The 22,797-nt window shown below is 37.0% G+C and overlaps 1 protein-coding gene across 1 annotated transcript; it reads left to right on the top strand.

The window, feature by feature from the left end:
* Positions 1-9,671: 9,671 nt before the first annotated feature.
* Positions 9,672-20,943, top strand: LOC114271918 (exopolygalacturonase). The gene is made up of 8 exons (XM_082905286.1): positions 9,672-9,845; positions 10,507-10,824; positions 10,969-11,258; positions 11,478-11,697; positions 11,785-11,992; positions 15,707-15,843; positions 15,950-16,267; positions 20,689-20,943. Exons 1-8 carry the CDS (start codon positions 9,672-9,674, stop codon positions 20,941-20,943), a joined length of 1,920 nt encoding a protein of 639 aa, XP_082761412.1.
* The last annotated feature ends 1,854 nt before the right edge of the window (positions 20,944-22,797 follow it).

The following is a 22,797-nucleotide window of genomic DNA, read 5'->3' as shown; positions in this document are numbered from 1 at the left end:
AGCAAGACATTGTTGGGAGCCGAAACAAGGTACTTGCCCTTGGAGAAACTAGCATTAGCATTAATGATGGCATCTAGAAAATTGGCGCACTACTTTCACGCCCACACCATAGTCGTCCTCACAGCTTTTCCACTAAAAGCTCTGTTTGAAAGGGCGAACTTTAGTGGGCGAATTTTGAAGTGGGCAGTAGAGTTGGGACAATTCGACATCAAGTTCCAACCCAAGACCGCTATAAAAACCCAATCTTTGGCAGACTTCGTCGCAGAGTTTACTCCTGGAAGTCATCATATCTGCCCAGTCGACTTAACTGACACAACCGAACTAGGGACAAAAGTTGACGCCGGAATAGCGCAACCCCTAGTAGAAGGTAGTCAATCAAGCACCAGGGCAGACCATACTAAGGACAACAAGGAAGAGACAAACAAAGGCTCACCAGCAGTTCAAACAGAGGACGAAGGGCAGACAGCCAACATGGACCTTGAAGAAAACACCATCCTTGACCCCACGACATCATCTGACCCCTCCACTTGCTGGAAGTTATTCGTTGGAGAGATGTGGAAGCTCTTTGTGGATGGAGCGTCCAACCGACATGGTGCAGGGCTTGGCATAGTCCTCATCTCTCCAGACGGCCTGGTTGTAGAGCAAGCAATCAACCTTGGCTTCCCAGCATCCAACAATGAAGCGGAGTATGAGGCGCTTCTCGCAGGACTCAAGTCGGCATACTACATGAAGGCCACCGAACTAATGGTATACAGTGACTCTCTGCTGGTGGTAAACCAAATTTCTGGCGAATACGAAGCAAAGGACGACAGAATGGCCAAGTACCAAGAGTTAGTCAGAACAGAGATCAAGAAATTTGATGTAGTAAGGATAGAACAAATTGGCAGGGAGGAAAACAGCCGAGCGGACGAACTAGCAGGCCTTGCCTCAATGGTAGATACATCAATCTCTCATCCGTTACTCATCGACTTCTTACCAAGACCAAGCATAGAAGACCCCGAAGCAGAAGAAGTATGTTGCACAGAATTAGGCCCTTCTTGGATGGATCCCATCATCCTATTCCTAAAAGACGGCATCCAACCGGAAGAGAAAAAAGAAGCCAACAGAATAAGGGCAAAGTCACAGCGATTTTGGCTATCTCCATCTTTGGCATTATACAAGAAGTCATTCTCTGGGCCTTACCTCAAGTGCGTTCATCCCAGCAAAGTATAAGCATTCTTGTTCGAAATACACGAAGGGGTGTGTGGAAGTCATCAAGGGGGAAGGTCGCTCGCTTACAGGGCTATTTCGCAAGGATATTGGTGGCCCTATATGCAAGCAGACTCAGAGAAATATGTGAAGAAGTGTGAGAAATGCCAAAAATCCGCGCACCAAATACATCAACCAGCAAGAGAACTCCTACCACTGACAAGCCCATGGCCTTTCACAATGTGGGGCTTGGACATAGTAGGACCACTTCCAACAGCGCCCGGCGGCAGAAAATTCTTTCTCGCAGCAACAGAATACTTCACAAAGTGGGTGGAAGCAGAAGCATTGGCATCAATCAAAGAAAAAGACGTGAAGAAGTTTGTTTGGCAGAATATCATCACTCGGTTTGGCATACCAAAAGCACTGATCTCAAACAATGGTACTCAGTTCGACGGCAGAATCTTTAGAAGCTTTTGTGAAGAGTACAAGATAGAGTTCTACAATTCTATACCGACATATCCTCAAGCAAATGGGCAAGCAGAAGCATCAAATAAAGTCGTCTTGGATGGACTAAAGAAAAGGCTAGAAAAGGCAAAAGGCAAGTGGGCAGATGAACTTCCTCACGTTTTATGGGCTTACCGCACCACACCTCGACGATCGACAGGAGAAACACCATTCTCCTTAGCCTATGGAATGGAGGCAGTAATCCCACTAGAAGTTGGCCTTCCCACAATTCGAAGCGAAAATTTTGATCCAAACTTAAATGGAGAAGCCATAGCCTTAGAACTCGACCTTGCAGAAGAAAGAAGAGAACGAGCACTAGTCCACATCGCCTCATACCAACGAGAGTTAATCAGAAAATACAGCAAAAAGGTCCATCCAAGACAATTCAAGATTGGAGATTGGGTACTGCGCAAAGTAATGGGAAACACCTCAAACCCAGGAGATGGCAAGTTAGGCCCAAACTGGGAAGATCCTTATAAGGTGGTTGGGTTAGCAGGCAAAGGGGCATACCACCTAGAAGACAAGGATGACAAAGTAATCCCTAGGCCATGGAACACGGCCAATCTCAAGTTATTTTACTTTTAACTTTTCTTTCTTCAAACATATGTAATTTTTTCTTCCTTCAATAAAACAAGCAATTCTTTTCAGCACAAGATGTTCTTTGTAAAAGTTAGCTGGAAAAAACTAACTTAGAGGTTGGCTGGAATAAACCAACACTTGTTACTCTTCAGCCGAAGTAAGTGTATGGCTGAAGAGTGGTTGGCAGGAATAAACCAACTCTTATTACTCTTCAGCCGAAGTAAGTGTATGGCTGAAGAGTGGTTGGCTGGAATAAACCAACACTTGTTACTCTTCAGCCGAAGTAAGTGCATGGCTGAAGAGTGGTTGGCTAGAATAAACCAACACTTGTTACTCTTCAGCCGAAGTAAGTGCATGTCTGAAGAGTGGTTGGCTGGAATAAACCAACACTTGTTACTCTTCAGCCGAAGTAAGTGTATGGCTGAAGAATGGTTGGCTGGAATAAACCAACTCTTGTTACTCTTCAGCCGAAGTAAGTGCATGGCTGAAGAGTGGTTGGCTGGAATAAACCAACACTTGTTACTCTTCAGCCGAAGTAAGTGCATGGCTGAAGAGTGGTTGGCTGGAATAAACCAACACTTGTTACTCTTCAGCCGAAGTAAGTGCAAGGCTGAAGAGTGGTTGGCTAGAATAAACCAACACTTGTTAACCAACTCTTGTTACTCTTCAGCCAAAGTAAGGGTATGGCTGAAACTGGATTGGCTGAATTAAACACTTTGTACTCCTCAGCCGAAGTGATTGTATCGGCTAAGGAGTGGTTGGCTAGTAAGCATAGTTAAACCAGATAAAACCGAAATAACAGTTGGAGTAAATAGAAGACATTACAAGTACAGGCATACATATCAGAACCGGAATAAGAGTCCAACAAAATTTTCATTGTCTGAAAAGCGAGTACAAGAGGAACATAGCCCGGTTACAAAGAAAAGGTAACAAAAAAGGAGAAAAAATCAGGAAAAAAGTTCTTCAATCTCGGCGTCAAAAGCCGCATCACCATTAACTTGAAGACCGGTTTCAAGAGGAAGTTCACTCTCGGTTGCCAGGATGGTTTCGGTTGGAACCACGGTTTCATTTGGCTGATCAACAGGTGGGCCCTCTACCATGGGCTCCAACTGAAATGATGGATCTGCACTAACAACCGGAATGTCTTTAGAAGCGGAGGAGTCATCAGAATCTGAGTCTTCCAGAAACTCTTGTTGCAAGGCACCCGCATACTCCGCAAGGGACTTCGGTATGAAGTAATCTGGAGGGTTGAAGACCTCGGTCTGTTGATCATGACCGAGCTTCTCAACAGCCGCCCTCCAGCCGCACTTAAAGAACAGCTCCTTGGCGGCGTCGCACTGTTTGACATAGGCGTCTTCTGCCTTCTTGTAACCGTGCTTGTACCCCTCCTTCTTGGCTTCCTCCGCGCTCTTTTTTAGTTGAGTTATTTCGGCGTCTTTTCTCTTCTCAAGCTTCACCAACTCCCGCAGATACTTGTCTTTCATAGCGATGGCGGCTTTCTGTTTCTCCGCTTCAGCCGAATTAACCAGATCGGCAAGTCGGTCGTTCTCTGCTTGCATCTCGGCCATTTTTTTTCAGCCTCTTCTAGCTCGGCCACCTTTGCCTCGGCTTCCGCCATTGCCTGCCTTGTGGTTTTTCTAAGCTCTTGGACTTTCTTGTAAGTAATGTTGTTCTTCTGTAAGGCCTGACAAAACGAAGAATCTCTTGAGTCGAAGTGAAAGTTGGAAAATTTAAACAGAAAAAATGGACAGAGCTACTTACCAAAATCATGAACTTCGATGTAGACCGGATGGACTTCATCTCGGTGTTCAATTGCTTGAGGTGGTGCTCCATGTCCTTAGGGAGGCACACACTTTTGGCCAGATTAAAAGCCAATAGATGATCTTTTTCGGCAACAACCGAATCAGTAGCTTTGATGTCTCGGTCGTTGAAGGTCAGCTGCGGAGCCCATTTCGAAGATTCTGCTCGGTCAGTCTGCTCCGGTTGGAGGGCAGGTTGAGGACTTTGGGGGATGGATTCGACCTCATCGACAAGTTGCTGTTCGGTCGATGTAGATCGGGCACGTTTGGAAGGGCGAGATGAAGAAGGTTGCTGAGAAGGGAGGGCCACAACGGCAGGCTGCGTTTCCAAGGATGGTTGCACTTCGGCCCTGGTTGTTGCGGTCAGAAGGGCCCTCACTCTGCTTTTCTTCGCCATCTCTTCTTCAGCTGTTAGTGGGACAAGTCGTATTTCGGGCAAGTTTGGGTCCGGTTCAGGTGCTTCATCTAGAAGGAAATCGGTCACTCGGGCCTTTCGACGACCGCTATATCGGTAGGTCGGTTCAAAGCTTAGAAGCTTGGCCCAACCTCTTTCTTTAATTCGTAGTGCGGCTCGAAGTGTGTTCAGATGTGGGTAACTATAGTAGGAAGCAAGATGGGCCAAGTCTGCAAAAAATATACGACTGTTAGATCGGTCATAACGCCTGAAACCGAAGTAAAAGAAAGACATGCATAAAACCGAAGCAACTTTACCAGGTTCTCCTTTCTTCCAGTTAATACTTCGGCCTGGGATTTGGGCTTGGTGATCCTCAAAATTGCCCGATACCCAGAAGAAGTCGTCGTCATTAACATCCTTATCCGGGGTATCTTTTATTATCTTTTCTCTACGTCGGCGTATCCTAAGGTAATAAACCCAGCCATCATCTTTGGAACCTATGGAGTACTAGTGGAAGATCTCGGCTAAACCGAGGTTCAAGCCTGCTTGGCGGTTTAGCTCGGCAATACCCATTATTATTCGGTATGTATTGGTGGATAGCTGGGTTGGGCATAGTCTGGTTTGCCTAAGAAATTCGCAAATTAAAGGCTGGACCAGGAACCTTAGTCCGGTTTCTATAATAGATAAAACAGTAAAGGGGACAAAGCCTTGGTTGTTCCACGGAATGGTTTCCTTTTTGGCTAGGGTAAGGTGTACATCATCTGGAATGCCATAATCCCTTCGGAATTCGGCCATGCCACCTGGGGTATCTACCAGATACCTATACTTACCCATTTGTGGTATAAATTATTAATAAGTTATCCCGGTCGGAAGATTGGACTCAAGTAGCTCGGTTGAGCACAAGAAGGAATGCCTGGGCAACCTAAGTCTGCAAAGTAGAAAACAAAGGGGTTAAGCACAGATCATTGGACCGTGCTACAATTTAAAAGCAAGGTATAAGAGCCCTACTTCGGCCTCAAAAAACTGGTTCTATCTCGGTTCATCAAAATGTTTGGTAGCTCGGTTTGAGCAGGTTGCTCGTTAGACCGGTTTATCGTCTAGGGGCAGCTTTCTGAGTTCGGTCTAAAAAACTAAGAAAGCTGGTTTAGCCCCAAGGCCTAAATCGGTTGTAGTGTGAATAAAGTTACTTCGGTTGAGCCTCTAGGGGCAGCTTTCTGAGTTCGGTTTAGAAACTAAGAAAGCTGGCTTGGCCCCAAAAGCTTAGTTCGGTTGAAAACCGAGGTTCCTAGTTTGGTATGTTCAAAACTCGGTGATCTTATTTCGGCTAAAGTGAGTCAGGCGTTGGTGACTCTTTGAGACTTTCAAGTTCTAGTTCGGTTATTGACTACAGTGATCTACCTATTTAGGGCAAACAGGATCCTAGTTCGGTTGCTACCTAATTTTGGATCTAGGGCAAGTTTTTTACAGAAGTTCATGCACGTATGAGCTCTGCTATTATTTTTTCATAAAAGTACAGAAGCGAAGCGACAAATGAAAGAAAATGTTTGCAAAAAGCATACAAAACAAAGCTATACAGATACGAAAGCAAGATAAAGGAAGCAAAATGAGTCTACTTACCAGGTTGAAGAAGGGGGATCCGATGATGGGAAAGTGGCAGCAAAATCAGTCTTCAGAAGCAACGGAAGAACAGCAAAAACACAGAGAGAGAAGATGAAGAATGGAAGGTGAATGATTCAAGAAAAAGAAAGGTTATTTTGTGAAAGAGGAGAGAGAAAAAAGTGGCAAAAAGGGGCGGGACTGTTCAAAAAGTTCGAAGTACGAAGGCGGCGTGATAACAGCCCACAGCCTATCAGAGCCCGCCACGTGGCAAGGGAAAGGGAAGTGTTACAGTCGTGATTGAAGAGACGTTTTGACCGGATAAAGCAGAGCTCGGAGTAGAACTAGCTCGGCTGGATACGCTGAAGGGTTTTTATCTCGGCTGGAAAGGCTTGTAGAACTTCAGCTCGGTTGAAGGATTTGTAATCTCAATCATGCTATGCAGATGAAATTAAGGGGCAATTGAGAGGGTAATTTTTGGGAAAGAATTGGGCCGAGCTGTGAGTTGGGCCCTGCGGCCCAAAGTGTGAAGGAATTGGTAAGAAGCCGTAATGTTATTTCGGCCCAGTAGAGGTATAGATACTCCAGCCCAGGGGAAGTGAAGTTATTCCGGCCCAGGAGAGGTGTGGTTACTCCGGTTCAAGAATGTGTAAAGCAACTCCGGTCCGATGGCAATTTGAAGTGAGTCAGGCCTTGCATTTAGTCCGGTCGTGACATATTATGGTTAGGTCGGTCAGAACTTGCTACTTGGAAGTTTGATCTAAACACACCATGGTTGAACAGGGGAAAGCCGAGATAAGGAGTTTGAGGAGAAGACCGAGCTAAGGACAGTTCGGCCTTCTCTGTGGCTCTGCATAGCCAAGCTTATTTCGGTCATGTGGTAGTTCGGCCAAAGTAAAAACCATCCCACTTGGTTTAAGCAGTGGGGGAGGGTGTAAAAGGATAAGCATTATCCTTAGGAGTATGAATTCTAGGAGGACTCTGCATGGAGGAATAAAAGTCCTACTAAGATTGTGCCATTCGAAACCGATAAAAGCTCACAAGCATCACCTTGGAAGAGGTAATTGAACACACTTCTTTCTGAGAATATAAAACTTTGTCTATTTGTCAAGCTTACTGACTTAGGCATCGGAGAGGTTTCCGGCACACACCCGCCGGCTAGCTCACGTTTGTGTTTTCAGGTGAGAAAGCGACGTCGTACGGAGAAGCGTGGACTTGGTCAACAGGATTATACGAGGAGAATTATTTCCTCCCCGTACAGTAAGGATAAATAAGATGACAAAATAATATTAATCTATTTTCACACCATCACTTCAAGAAAGATTCTAAAGCCTCATCTATATTATTTTTATTATTTTATTTATTTTTGCATTCGTAAACATTGTATCCCTAAAAGTTCCAATTAAGTGATTAAATCATGTGGCTTGCTTATTTACTAGAGAAATGCATATGACTTTCAGTTGTGATCATCATCACTCTGACATTTTGTACTAGTTTATTTTTTAAATATTATTTATTAATTGTAAATATATAATTACTTAAGTAGTTAAATCTTGATTTACAGGTGGGAGATATAGTTGTTCTAAAAAGTATCATTAGACCAACAGAAACAGTTGAAATTGGAGTACTTAAAAGTACAGACCCATCTAAAGCAGTAGAAAGGGGAAGAACTAGAACTTGACTATTGAGAAGTACATGTTCAAGTGTCAGTCAAACCTAATAAGAGCTTGATTCAATCATATGGATTTGTCAAAATAATTGGACAAGCTATTGGAGCTTATGTTGCTTGACCTACTCCAATTGTAGTATATTTCTTTCGTAAATACTAATTTCATTAACAAATTTATATTAACTTAATATAGTTTCAATTATCTTTATATGCTTATCTTGTAGATGCAAATTTCACAAGTTATGGATGCTAGCCAAGAATATTTATACAAGTGAGGTTGAAAATTTGAGAACTGAATTTGTTTTGATAATTTGTCTCTTCAGAAGATGGATATCACTGTGGCTTTTCAGAACTTATGGTTGGAATAATTTTCTTTTAATTTTTTTTTTTTTTGCTTTAACTTTGTTAGTGTAGTAGAATATTTTAGAATTTTGATTATGATTTGTATTGCAATATTAATAAATTTATATTTTTAGATAAAAAAAATGATTGTGGTTTGAATTTTTTTGTTTTTGATGTGATGATTCTATGGTGGTAAAATATTTGTTTATTATTATGAAAATATTACAGGGTGAATGAATGTTAAATTAATATAGGATGTGGCAATTAATATTCAATTTTTTATAAAATCGATTCAATTTTTACAGACATTTACGCATGCTTAGTTGCGACTTTAAAAGTGTTAATGAAAAGAACATATAAGTGACATTTCATAGTAGTGGTAGTAGCTTTGTAAAGTGTCACTAGAATAAGCTTCAATAACACTTATATCCATTTAATGGCACAAATGAATTGAATTTAGTGGCATTTATGAAGTTATTAAAAATATCAATTGTGACATAATAAGCGCCATTAAAAATTCATATAGTGGCATTTTTTAAGTTGTAAATCTTCTTTAATGGCACTTGATAGCGTCACGAATAGTGTTTACCATGACATTAAAGTGTCATTGAAAGTTTTTGGCCATGATGGTGTAATGACACTTACAAGTGTCACTGAAGTGCCACTAAATTTTCTTTTAATGGCGCTTGATACTATCACAAATAGTGTCTATCATGATATCAAAATGTCATTAAAAGTCTTTAGCCATAATGGTGTAGTAGCACTTGCAAGTGTCGTTGAGGTGCCACTAATATCGACTGTAGCACGTGTATAAATGACACTTGTTTTATCACAAAACTAAAAAATATCACTAGAAGAATAGTTTTATGGCACTTTTAAATACTACTAAATTAAAAAAATATTGTAGTGGATGATCAATATATTTTATCCTAAATAAAAATGAGCAATACTACACTAAATTTTTTTAAGACAACCACAAACTTGTTATTGCATAATAATAGATTAATAGCCACTCGTGCTCAATAGTGGTCCAAGATTTTTTGAAATTTTATGTTAAATATTAAAACGAGACCTTTTTTTATTGGATCTTCAAAAAATTAAGAGCCTTCAACAATAATAATGTATTTGATTTTTCTGACATGGTAAGTTGTTTAATAATTGAGCCAGCCCTACAATTCTATTGAGTATCATGAAGCAATCAAAGATGAAAATCCTAAATGTGGAGAGAGAGAGAGAGAGAGAGAGAGAGAGAGATTATGGTGCTATATATAGATTGAATAGCGATAAAAGGAAGGACTTGTATTTGGCTTGGTTACTTGGTATATATAATTCTTATCATAATAAATAGAAAAAGCCACTTCCCCAAACATGGGGAGCCAATCAAAGCAAAATAGATTTTGCATTGTTTTCGCCCTCCTGCGACTTCTCTACCAGAGGTGGATTTAGTGGCCATGAAAACCATAACACAAAACAATCCTTGTGTATAAATACCTTTGTGAAATGGTAAAATCATCATCACATCAAGTCTCTGGCATTTTTATTTTTGATTTTTAATTTAATCAGAAACAAAAACTGTAGTTTCAGGAGTTCCAAGGCCACAATGGCCCCCTTAAGAGGATTCGAAGCCAAGACCCTATTGTTCTTGGTGGGTCTAGCTTTGATATCTTGTGGGGCCCAAGCTGCCCGACGTGGCCTTGTTGACAATGGTGCTACAGTTTTTGATGTTACAACGTATGGTGCCAAGCCAGATAATGGCCAGACTGATAATTCAATGGTTAGTTTTTTTGATTACCTCCATCTTCCACCCCTCATCTCTCTTCTCGCTTACCTGCTACTAACCCTCTAAATTTTTTTCAAGGAAGTTTTCAAAATGCAATTTTGCTCAATGCGGCATTTGTTCTCTGTGTCAAAACACCAACCGTGATTAGATTATGTTTTGAAAATTTTGCATGATTAAATGTTTTGAAATTAGAAAGAGAATTTGAAGACAAAAGTTTCTTAACCAAATTGGACGGTTGCATGGCATGTACATTGGATGGAACTCACACTCCAGAATAAATGTAGTGTTAGTACATTAATAAATAAATAAATAAATAAAGTTGTAACATTATAAAGCCTTTTTTCATAACCCACTTCTTTGAACTAGAGGATCCAATTGAGAGGGTGTATACCCACTCTAAACCCATCTCGATAATTTAAGTAGAATTTTTTTTCCCTCCCAAAAAGTAAATCATCCATGTAAAAATTAAATTGATTGAGTATCATTAGTTAAAGGATTGATTTGCATTTGTCTTAAAAAAATAAAATAAACAATCTATACTCTAAATCTTACTTACCATTTATTTTTTCTTTTTTTCAAAAAAATGTAATTCATCCAATTATATCGCTACTGATATCCAACTAAAACACTAGAAAATGAATTTGTTTGGTTGCAGGCGTTTATACAAGCATGGAATGCAGCGTGCAAATCAACCGGTGCAGCGAAACTAGTAATCCCGCCGGGGACATTCATGACCAGTGAAGTGTTCTTCTATGGACCGTGCACTTGCCAAACTCCCATAATTGTAGAAGTTGAGGGCACCGTATTGGCACAATCCGATCTCAGTGAGTTCCCAGACAATCAATGGATCTCTGTTCGTCATGTGGACAGTTTAATTATTCAAGGTCAAGGAACTTTGCACGGCCAAGGCGAGGCCGTCTGGAAGTTTGATTCTTGCGGGGGCAAGACCAAATGCGACTCACGTCTCCCCGCAGTAAGTACCCATCAATTCTAGCCCGCTTCATGTCATATTATTTGCGTGATATTCTCAACAAATGAAAATGAAAATTCATTGTAGCCCAATATACGAGAGAAGTGAACAATTCTCACAATTTGTTGAGTTGTTTGGATGATGCAGACAATTGTATTTTCAGACGTGAGCAATTCTATTGTCCAAGGGATCAGTTTGGTTAATAGCAAAGGATTCAACTTGAAAATTTGTGACAGCAGCAATTTTACAGTTCAAAACATTACGATAACCGCACCTGCAGATAGCCCAAACACCGATGGGATTCATATAAGCCGATCTAATCAAGTCACTATATTGGGTTGTACTATTGGCACTGGTGATGACTGCATCTCTATTGGTGAAGGTGCTACTAATGTTTCTGTCTCTGGTATTACCTGTGGTCCCGGACATGGAATTAGGTAAATATTACTAACTAATTTTACCTGCGCGTAATTTTTTAGAAAAAGTGCACAGTAAGAAAAAAATTATATAATTGGATTTAATTTTATTTATTTTCATTTTTAAAACTCGTACAATTGAATATTTTTTTTTTACACATTCTTGCATTAATTCAATGTGAGTTTATATATATATATATATATATATATATATATTTTTTTTTTGTGTTGTGCCGGCAGCATTGGCAGCCTAGGCCTTCGCCCGGATGAACATGATGTGAGTGGAATTGTTGTAAAAAATTGTACCCTAACAAACACGACGAATGGTGCGAGGATCAAATCATGGCACCAATCGCCTCGCATTCAAGCCTCCAACATTGTTTTCGAAGATCTAGTCATGAACGAAGTTAGAAATCCCATCTTCATAGATCAACATTACGGTTCTAAGAAGAAGCCAGGGGTAAAAACATTATTAATTCTAAGTACACATTCTTAATCTTGACTCAACTCGGTTACTAAATAATTTTCTAAACTTTTTTTTGACCAGTCATCTCTTGTGAAGATCAGAGATGTTCACTTCAAGAACATAAGGGGTACCACGATCTCAACTAATGCAGTCGCTCTTAGTTGCAGTGATGTTGTCCCTTGTGAAGGCATCGAATTGGTCGACATTGATTTAAGTTACACAGGCGGAAGCACTATACAAAATTTTATTTTTTCATCTGCATGTGAGCATGCTATAGCAACGTTCTCCGGTAAACAAAACCCACCGCCTTGCAAGTGAGTTAGAACGTTGCACAACCAAGTTGAAACATTTATGCAGATCAAAAAAGATCTTCCATCGACAACGTCAGAGGAAAATGATCTACAAATAGAATTTTTTTTTTGCAGAAAATTCATCCATCGATAGCATGGACCCAAGTTTTGCGCGTTGTGAAATTTTATATTTCACGCATCAATAGCACTTGTACAATCTGCTCTGGCATTGTATGTCGAGCCAAACTTTTATTTAATTATATAACAACATTTACTTTTGTCTCACGTTGGAATCTTTTAGGAAGTTGATAAAAAATTAATTTTTTATTTTTTATTTATTTTGGATGACATCAATTATCATATAATTTATTTATAAAAAAATAAAATAAATTAAAATATTTAAAAAAATTAAATTTTTATCAACTTTTCAAAACATCACCTTATAATATATATATGTATATATATTTTTTCTTGTTTGTACTTGCAAATTTATTCATTTTTTATATGTATAAAAACACATGGGAGTCCAAACTCAGAGGTAGCATTTGGTAAGATTTACGTTTTTTTTTATATTTATAAAAATTTTATAAATTAATTTTTATTTATTTTTAAAAAAACATAAACTATAAATGCGTTTGGTTTGAACAAAATAATTGAAAAATTTTAAAAACATAAACTAAAAAATATGTTTGTTCAAGCTTAAAATATTTATATTTATTTTTTTTATTATTTATGACAATGAGATCATGCACATTATAATTAAAAAAAAATTAATTGAAAAAAAAATTTTGTTTGTCAAATTTTTAAATTTCTATTTAAAAATCAACGTAAATTCATTTTTTAAGTTTAAGTTTTTTCCTTTAATATATAAATTGAGACAATCATTTTTAAATAAAAAAATTATTAAATAAATTTTTATGACAAATTTTAAAATTTTTATAAATATAAATTAAAAGCGGAAGACGAAAGGATTACCGAACAAGCCAGTGGCTCTTTTTGTTTATGGGTGTAATCATGTGAAGAAAGAGTATGTGGGCGTGTGTAGGCATTGTAACGCGAAAATAAAATTTTATTAAAAGAAATACTTATTGATTTTTTTAAAAAATATTTTATTATAATACGTGTACATCCACTTTTTAAATAAATTTTATATTTATTTCACATAATTAAAGTGACAATATTAGGTAACTTTAGGCATTAAAGTAAAAATTTTAAGTTATTAGGCTCATGGTCTGTTATTATTAAATTTATCTCAAATTTGCAATAAAATTTTAAAAAAATAATAATAATTAAAGAAATGAAATTGCGAGCAAGTTGTGGTCATTGTTTTACAAGGTCCCGAGATTATGAATATAAGTATACAACCAAAAAAAAAAATCTTTGAAACTTACAAATATTATTCTAAGATGAAAATCAATATTTTCATCCAGACTTGAAAATATTATTCTAAAATTTTCTTATATTTTATTCCGTTTGCAAAAATTAGGGCCAAATCATATTATGGGGCTTGTATCAATGCATTACATATAAATAAAAAATAAAAACTCAATTTCCGAAAAATCTTAACATTTTATATTTTTTATATTTTTTGGAACATTTTTGCAAAGTACACACTAATGGGCATTTTTTTTCTTTGGGCACAAAATCAAATGGTTATAATAGTCAAATTGCGTGATTTTTTGAATATCTCATATTCATAACGAATGCCATTAAATGATAGTTTTATTAATTTTAATTTTTTTATTTTTACAAAATGTTTGGCTGCAATCTAACGTAACCTAAAAGATCAACCATATACTTTTTATTTTATTTTATGATTTTCTGTATTTTATTTGTTTTTCTGGTGTATTTGGGCCCTAGGCCTAGTAGTTGAGACCTAAATTCATCCTGATGTTGGCTTGGCGTGTTGGGCTATGGCTAGGAAGTGGACTTGGTCTTTTTTGGGTCAAATATGAGTACTGATTTTCTGGCTTAGAGCATTCATTCAGAATTAAAAAAATAAAATAAAAGATGAAAAGTGAGGCTTATTTCTAAATTTGGGGAGGTTTTACTTTTTGCAGCTTACTGTTTTAGCGTAAAAGTTTAAAAGTCACTAAAAAAATAAAAAAGTCAACAATTTATATCAAAAGTCTAGGATTCTCTTTTCTCTCTATCATTTGCACATCTTTTTGTAAAAAATCAAAAAATCATTCTAAACAATCAATCCGCAACATGAAACCTCCAATCAGCCATCCGTCCGCCAGATTGGCGGATTGGAAAAAATCAATCCGCATCCGTCTATTAATCCGGCGGATGTGGATTGAGCGGATTGGTGGTTTGGCGGATGGATGCGAATCGGTTTGGCGGTTTGAAATTTTATAAATTTTCAACATAATTCAACTTGTGCATTTCTTGAAAAAAAAAAAAAAAAAAGTATTACAGTCAATGACTTAAAAAAGTATTACAATTACTGCATGCATCATCCAAAGAAAGAAAGTTTGAAACTTTAGAATATCACAATCACTGCATGTCTCATCCACATATTACAATCACAGTATGTCTCATCCACATAAATTATTACAATCTGTGGTTCTTAAAATATAAAAACAATTCAAACCACCAAAACCATGAACAGAGCAATAGTAGATATTTTGTATGTCTCTGTATTGTTACATTTATATATGTTTTTGAAAATAAAAATCAACCAGTATATATCATATTTTTTATTTATTACTTTTAGAATTTGATTTAAAAACAAAAAAATATAGATAAATAATACCTTTATTTTTTTCAATTCAAAAAATATATTCAAGTTGAAAACTTTTTTTCAACAGAATATTTGAATTATTTTTCAATTGAAAATACAAATAAAATATTTAAACAAATTGAAAATACAAAATCTTATAAATTACTAAGGGTACTTGCAGTTTGGCGATTCGGTTCCGGCCAAAGGAACCTCAAATCTGCCATTCGTCCGCCAAATTGGCGGATTGAAGAAAATCAATCCGCAACCGTCCGCTCGTCATCACGCATCCGTCCAAAATGCAGCAGATCGGTTCGGTTCGGTCGGTTTTGGCGGATCGGTATATCCGCTACTTACCCCTAGTACTGATTTTCTGGCTACAGCATTCATTCACAATTAAAAAAATAAAATAAAATAAAAGATGAAAAGTGAGGCTTATTTCTAAATTTGGGAAGGTTTTACTTTTTGCGGCATCGTTTGGCAACTTACTGTTTTAGCATAAAAGTCTAAAAGTCACTAAAAAAATAAAAAAGCCAACAACTTATACCAAAAGTTTAGGATTCCTTTTTCTCTCTATCATTTGCACATCTCTTTGTAAAAAATCAAAAAATCATTCTAAACATACTAATTTTTTTTACCTCACATTTTTACCAAAAAAATAAAAAATTACTAAAATAGTCTATTTCTAAACGAGTAAACGGCGCCGAAGGTACTGTCAAAAAAAGATGCATACTACATTATTTTCTTTGGTTGATCAACTATAAATAGAGATAGATAGACAGAAGAAACCAAAATTAACGAGAAAAAATATAAATTTTGAATTCTAATTTTATAGTTGACAGAACCATAGATAGATACCAAGTTGGTTATATCAATGTATAAAAATGATGTGCCCAACTAGCTCAATTCACAAGTCTTTCCCGCTTTCAATTTTTTGATTAGAAAATCATAGTTCAAGTTTCAAGGTCTACAATGGCACTTTTTTTCTCAGGTTTGGCCTTGGCTTTGGTTTTGGCTTTGGCTCCGCTTTTACGTGGCGCTGAAGGTACTCGTCCTGCTATCATTGATGGCGCTGTGGATGTTACAAAGTTTGGTGTTAAGCCAGATGGCAAGTCTAATAGTGCTATGGTAAGTTTGAACACAATCAAAATATGTTGTTTTTGCTGCAAATGATTAGCGTTTTATTTATTCATCTAAATTATAATCTTACATTATAATATCATTCACATGGCAGGCTTTTATACAACCGTGGAATGCAGCATGTAAATCATCAACAAGGCCATCAAAACTTGTTATCCCGCCAGGGAGATTTATGGTAGGGGAGACAATCTTCCAAGGGCCATGCTCATTAAACCCTGTGACTGTTGAAATTAAGGGGACTATATTGGCAAGCTTTGATATGTATGAGTTCACTTGTAGAGAATGCCTCTTGTTCCAAGGCGTTGATGGTTTAACAGTCTTAGGTGAAGGAACTATTGATGGGCAAGGTCAATCTGCATGGCAATATAACAATTGTCGTTCCCTTGATAATTGCGACAATCCTCTACCAATTGTAAGTTCACAAACCTTCTACTTGTTAGGAAAAATTACTCACATTACATAATTTCACATTGTATATCGCAAAATTATGAGATGAAAAAATAAATCTTCAATCCCAGGAAAAATAACATGCTGAATAAAAGATAGATAAAATATAAAATGGTTAAAGGAAGTAAACCGAAGCCTGTGTGATACCACAGTCTCCTTAAAATAGATTCGCCGCCTCACCGTTGGGTGCTAGAGGTACGCCGGCGTCTACTTCTCAGGATACGACTGTTTTTACCAGCTACAACAGAAGCACCTTCTGACTAGCTTAGCGAACGGACAACAGCAGCACTCTCTCTCAGGAAGAAAATTATAGGAGAAGTAGACTGACAGTGTATGGATGTCAAGAAAAAATTCTATATCTCTTTTCAAGGAATAGGGCCTCCTTTTATACACCATGGGGGAGAGGGGAGGAGCCTCTAGCCATCAAGGCTGGCAACTAATGCTAGCAAAACTGCCCAATCAATTTTGTAAAACTGATGAACCTTAAATGTGTGAGTTATATACACATTTATGAGGCAATTTCTTATTCAACCATTTTTCTCCAACAATCCCCCACATGAATAAAAATTGACCGAATACAGCAAACGCTCAACGTTTATCAACAAAGACTCGGAAAGAGAGAGAGCACATATACTAACCCTGCATCAGAAAAGGTAGCTGTTGGCCTTGAACCTTTCGTAGTGAAAGCCTATCGGATTTACTGGCTGACTAGTGAACGTGATGTCTTGAACTATTCTGCTGTTTATATAAACCGAGACAATAGACCTCACACAAGAATCAGTCCAACCATTGTTCTTGTTCTCACTGGTGTGTCCGGTATGGCCCTAGAACACTAGCCTGGTTCTGTGAGTGTTTTTAAAGAATTCGGCCTTGGCAATTCTTAAAGAAGCGGCCCCACTTCGCACTCACATAGGTGACCTAGATACGGTATTTCATTATACCACATCACTAAGGTCATTAAAAGCATTAGCTTAACCTTCCACCCCCACAGGGCATCACTGTATAAAGGAATGGGCAAGAGGATTTACCTCTTCAGTGACTCACCTGTTACACGAAGTTAGGTTGTCCCTTTGAACCTAGATCTTGGGATCTCCAGTCAACTAGGTTGGGTTTTCCGTTCCCGTAACATTTACTAAAGGCCTTAACCCCATTCCTCTTGACGACTTTTCTACTAACTCTCAAGTTAACCCTTTAGTTAGCGGATCTGCAATGGTGTCTTTAGACTTGACATAGTTTAGAGAGACAACTCCATTTGAGAGTAGTTGTCGTATGGAATTATGTCTACGACGGATATGTCTAGACTTTTCATTATACATATTACTCTGTGCCCGACCAATCGCTGATTGGCTATCGCAATGAATACTGATAGCTGGCACAGGTTTCGACCAACGTGGAATATCCTCAACAAACTGGCGAAGCCATTCAGTTTCTTCAGTTGCTTTATCTAAAGTAATAAACTCAGATTCCATCGTTGATCTCGAGATACACATTTGCTTGGCAGATTTCCAAGACACGGCTGCCCCTCCAAGGGTAAACACATAACTACTAGTGGATTTGGAATCTTTTATATCAGATATCCAATTTGCGTCACTATACCCTTCTAGTATCGTTGGGTATCTGGTATAATGCAACCCATAATTCAGGGTGTAATGGATATACCCCAACACCCGTATAATGCCCTTCCAATGAGTAGCACTAAGATTACTCGTGTATCTACTCAGCCTACTAACAGCGTAGGCGATATCCGGCCTTGTACAACTCATCAGATACATCAAACTCCCAATGACCTGAGAATATTCTAGTTAAGAGACACTCTTACCATTATTCTTGGTCAAATATAGACTTAAGTCTACCAGTGTCCTAAACATACTTATATCTGACTTTTCAAATTTCTCAAGTATCTTATTAACATAATGAGCTTGAGAAAGTACAATACCACCAGATGTTCTGGTGATCTTAATACCCAGAATGACATCTGCAAGGCCCATATCCTTCATGTCAAACTTAGAGTTTAACAATCTTTTGGTAGCTTTAATCATTTCATCATTGTTACCAACAATGAGTATGTCATCAACGTATAGACACAAAATGACATAACCTTTGTCAGTATCTTTAACATATATGCACTTATCACACTCATTGATTCGAAACCCATTTGACAACATAGCATTGTCAAACTTCTCATGCCATTGTTTGGGAGCTTGCTTCAAACCATACAATGACTTGACAAGCTTACAGACTTTCTTACTTTTTCCTGGAGCTGAAAACCCCTCGGGTTGCTCCATGTAGATTTCTTCATTAAGAAAGTTGTCTTTACATCCATCTGATGTATTTCTAAACCACGTAAAGCTGCTATTACAATCACCATGCGAATGGATGTAATCCTTGTCACAGGTGAATACGTATCAAAGTAATCCAGGCCTTCTCGCTGTCTGTATCCTTTCATAACTAGCCGAGCTTTATATTTGTCAATTGACCCATCCGCTTTCATCTTTCTTCGAAAGATCCACTTACTCCCCAAGGCCTTACTGCCTGGGGGTAGATCAACCAAATTAATCCTTTTTCCCATTTCCATAGGTATTCATGTAATAAAGAGTTAGCAGCAAAATGCAACAAAACCTCCCTCAACTTTTCTTTGCTTTTGGCAAAGTAGTGATTGAAGGGGAGGGTACTAGCAAACAAACTAATAAATAACTGTAAGTAAAGATTAAAACAACCCTTAAGTTACACATCTAGAATTTAAACTAAAAAAACTGTAAAAAATTAATTACATAATAAACATGTAATTAACTATATAAGTTACAGACCTAAATTAAATATAATTAAACCATATTTTAAATTGGTAAAGGTTACATATGAACTTATAGTACACTAAACATGTAATTAATTGAAGCAAGTTACAAACATTTTATAACTCCTAAATACTTAAATCACATTATTAGGTAAGAATTGCAAATGACATGATTAACATGCAAATAATTCTAGAGAAATTAACATGAATTTAAATATAGGCAAGTTATAAACTTTACAACTCCACACCTAAATTAAAGATTAATAGGTACAAGTTACATGAAAATTTACTACCTAATAAACATGCTAGAAATGTAAATTACACTAAAAATTAAACCCGAATGAACATGTAATTTATATTGTAAACTAGAAGCATGTGTACTAGAAGCATGTAAATCTAGAAATACAAGGCATGAACCGATACACCATAAATTAATAAATTAATTAAAAAATATAGTGAATTAACGTTGCACCAATGAAACTCTTCTTCCCTATTGATAACAGTGGCCTATTTCATGCCATGGGAAGACCAAACAGTAGCATACACAAAATGGCAAAATCAAAAGCTTAACCCTGTGTACATGCATCTAATAAACCAATTAACTCGCTAGTACTACCAGTGGCCAATTACATGTAAAATTATTACACACACCTATGAATCGATTAATCTAATTCTATGATAAACGGCGAATCTATTTTAAGCTTGTTGGGAAAAACTACTCACATTACATAATTTCACATTGCATATTGCAAAATTATGAGATGAACAAAACAAACCTTCAATCCCAAAAAAAATAACATACTGAATAAAATACAGATAAAATATAAAATGGTTAAAGGAAGCAAACCGAAGCCTGCGTGATACCATAGTCTCCTTAAAATAGATTCGCCGCCTCACCGTTGGGTGCTGGAGGTACGCCGGCATCTACTTCCTAGGATACGACGATTTTTACTAGCTACAACGAAAGCACCTTCTGATTAGCTTAGCGAACAGACAACTGCAGCACTCTCTCTCAGGAAGAAAATTATAGAAGAAGTAGACTGGCAGTGTATGGATGTCAAGGAAAAATTATATATCTCTTTTCAAGGAATAGGACCCCTTTTTATACACTATGGGGGAGAGGGGAGGAGCCTCTAGCCATCAAGGCTGGTAACTAATGCTAGCAAAATTGTCCAATCAATTTTGTAAAACTGATGAACCTTAAATGTGTGAGTTATATACACATTTATGAGGCAATTTCTTATTCAACCATTTTTCTCCAATACTATGTTGGTAATGTAGTGTGAAGCACTACATTGATTTTGGCAATGTAGACAATCCAAAATAAATGCAATGCAAGCACAACATTTTTTATGAAAAACAAAAAAATTAGACATTCTTAGGGAAGAATTTCTAGCTCTATATTATTTTCTTGCAACTCAATGATAATACTTGCACGGATTTGTTCTAGTGATTAGTGGATTCTCATTTCTATTGGGAAATGAGAATAGAAATGAGAAAACTTGAGATCCTAAAAATGATTTTATTATCATCTCACGTCATATATTTTGGTGCAGTCTATTAAATTTCATAAGGTAATGAATGGCATTGTATAGGATATCAATTTGATGAATAGTAAGGGTTTTCACATGACAATCACTAGCTGCAACAATTTTGTAACTGAACATCTCAATATTACTACACTTGGAAATAGGCCAAACACTGATGGCATCCATATTAGTCATTCTAACCAAGGTCATGTATCTAACTCTGTCATTGGAACTGATGATGACTACATTTCTCTTGGTGAAGGCTCAGCCAATGTAAATATCTCTAGTATTACTTGTGGTCTAGGATATGGCATCAGCTAAAATCCTAAACAAAATAATCTTTCATGAATTCATAGTCCTTTTCTAGTAAATACCAATTATATTTTCTAAATAAGTGCTTGAATTATTGTCTTTTTTCAACATTGGTGGCCTTGGAAAAAAGCCTGAGAAAATAGTGTTAGCGGAATTTTTGTGTCCAACTCTTTCTTAACAAATACAACGAACGATATGATGATCAAAACCTTCCACAATTCACCTAAAATCGAAGCTTCCAACATCACTTTTGAAGATATAACTATGAATGAAGTTCAAAATCCCATCATTATTGATCAACATTACCGGTCTAAGAAGCACTCAATCGGCGGGGTAATAAATATATCTTAGCTCTACACGTCATGACAAAGAAAAACAAGAAAATATAGATAGTAATATATGTATTTTTTAGCCAATTTTCATTAGATAGTGTTACTAACTATGTTATTAACTTATGTGATTTAGGTATCCTTTGTGAAGATCAGTTCACTATAGGAATATAAGGGGTAGCTCAATTTCAAATGTTGCAATCACTCTTAATTGTAGTAGTTTAGTCCCTTGTGAAGGCATCAAATTAGCCGACATTGATATCACCCTTAGCTCCAACTGTTTAAAGAAGTTGTTGCCTCTTTCATCTTCCTGTAGCTTTGCTAAACTAGTTTTCAAGGGTAAACAGAATCCCGCAGCTTGCCAATAGACTTTCTCGTTCCTTGATATTGCCATTGGCACAGATTTACAAGAATTACTATTACCCCTTTTTATTTTGGGTATAAAAATTATGTTTGTTAGGTTTTTGTTATTGGCAATCTCATTTGACAAAACTCCTTTTAGTTGTAATTTTATTTGTTCTTTTATTTCAGTGAGACTATGAGTATTTAGATGCGAATCCAACTCGAATTGTGCCTATGCAGAGTATAGGAGTTTGTGATGTTAATCATATCATGTTTGCCGCTTTGCTGATTATGTCGGGGATCGAGCTGTTTGTTCGCTCAAGTGAAGAAATGTGCGTTCGAGCGAAGAATCTTTGGTCCCAGAAGTTTTCACTGACTATAAAAATACTGAGATGATGTATTTCTCGCTTGAGCGACACTTTGGTGGCTCGAGTGAAGACACTTGGAAAAAACACACGTTTTAGTCTCCTCGCTCGAGCAAGCATTCCTTCACTCGAGCAAGTATCGCGGCCCTAGTCTCTATAAAGCTGCGATTCAGTCTGTTTCTAGAGTACGACTTCTAGATCTTCTTCTTGGGTATTAGGGTTTTCATCTAAAGCTTCTTTACTTATTTCCTTTGATATCTGTGAGAGTTTATATCATGAATTGAGTGAATTATATTAAAGGGTTTGTTTGTTTTTTTTTATTCACAAAAAAGATAGTTGTTTTTCAGTGAATTTCGGAGAATTTGGGCCTGAAGCTTTGGTAGATTCTAGAGTGGCTTATTGTCATGATTCGACATCGGCATTGTGGATTCAACATTGGATAAGAAAATTTCGAGGTGAAGACGGTGTTAGAAGAGACACATTAGGGTCGATTCAATTCAGGCATGGATTCGCTAGGTAATTGAGAGTACACTTGTGTAATTCTTTTTTGTCTTCTTAGCGGATTGTTTTGTGGCTTTGGCCTGTGATTTTTTTTTATCACAATTGGAGGCGCTCCAATTGTGGTTTTTCCATGTTAAATCATTGTGTTGTTTAGTTTTTGATTGTTTGATTGGGATTGTTATTTATTATTTAACATAATCACAAATCAATATCTCCGGGATTTTTCATTTTTCAATGTTAGTTTAGTATTTTCCTCCAATGGAAAATGTACTATTCTTTTATTTGTATATCTGAAAGGAGTTACAGTGTACTAATCCATAAGGACA

This window comes from Camellia sinensis, chromosome 14, assembly GCF_055761805.1.
Source record: "Camellia sinensis isolate YWXY chromosome 14, ASM5576180v1, whole genome shotgun sequence".
In the NCBI taxonomy this organism is placed as follows: domain Eukaryota; kingdom Viridiplantae; phylum Streptophyta; class Magnoliopsida; order Ericales; family Theaceae; genus Camellia; species Camellia sinensis.
Note: the sequence above shows the minus strand (reverse complement) of the source record. Positions and strands in the feature narration are given on the sequence as shown.

Coding starts and splice junctions, on each gene's coding strand:
- LOC114271918 (XM_082905286.1), top strand. CDS start 9,672: ATGGCCCCCTTAAGAGGATTCGAAGCCAAGACCCTATTGTTCTTGGTG. Junction 9,846..10,506: donor GCCAGACTGATAATTCAATG/GTTAGTTTTTTT, acceptor GTTTGGTTGCAG/GCGTTTATACAAGCATGGAA. Junction 16,268..20,688: donor GCGACAATCCTCTACCAATT/GTAAGTTCACAA, acceptor GGCATTGTATAG/GATATCAATTTGATGAATAG.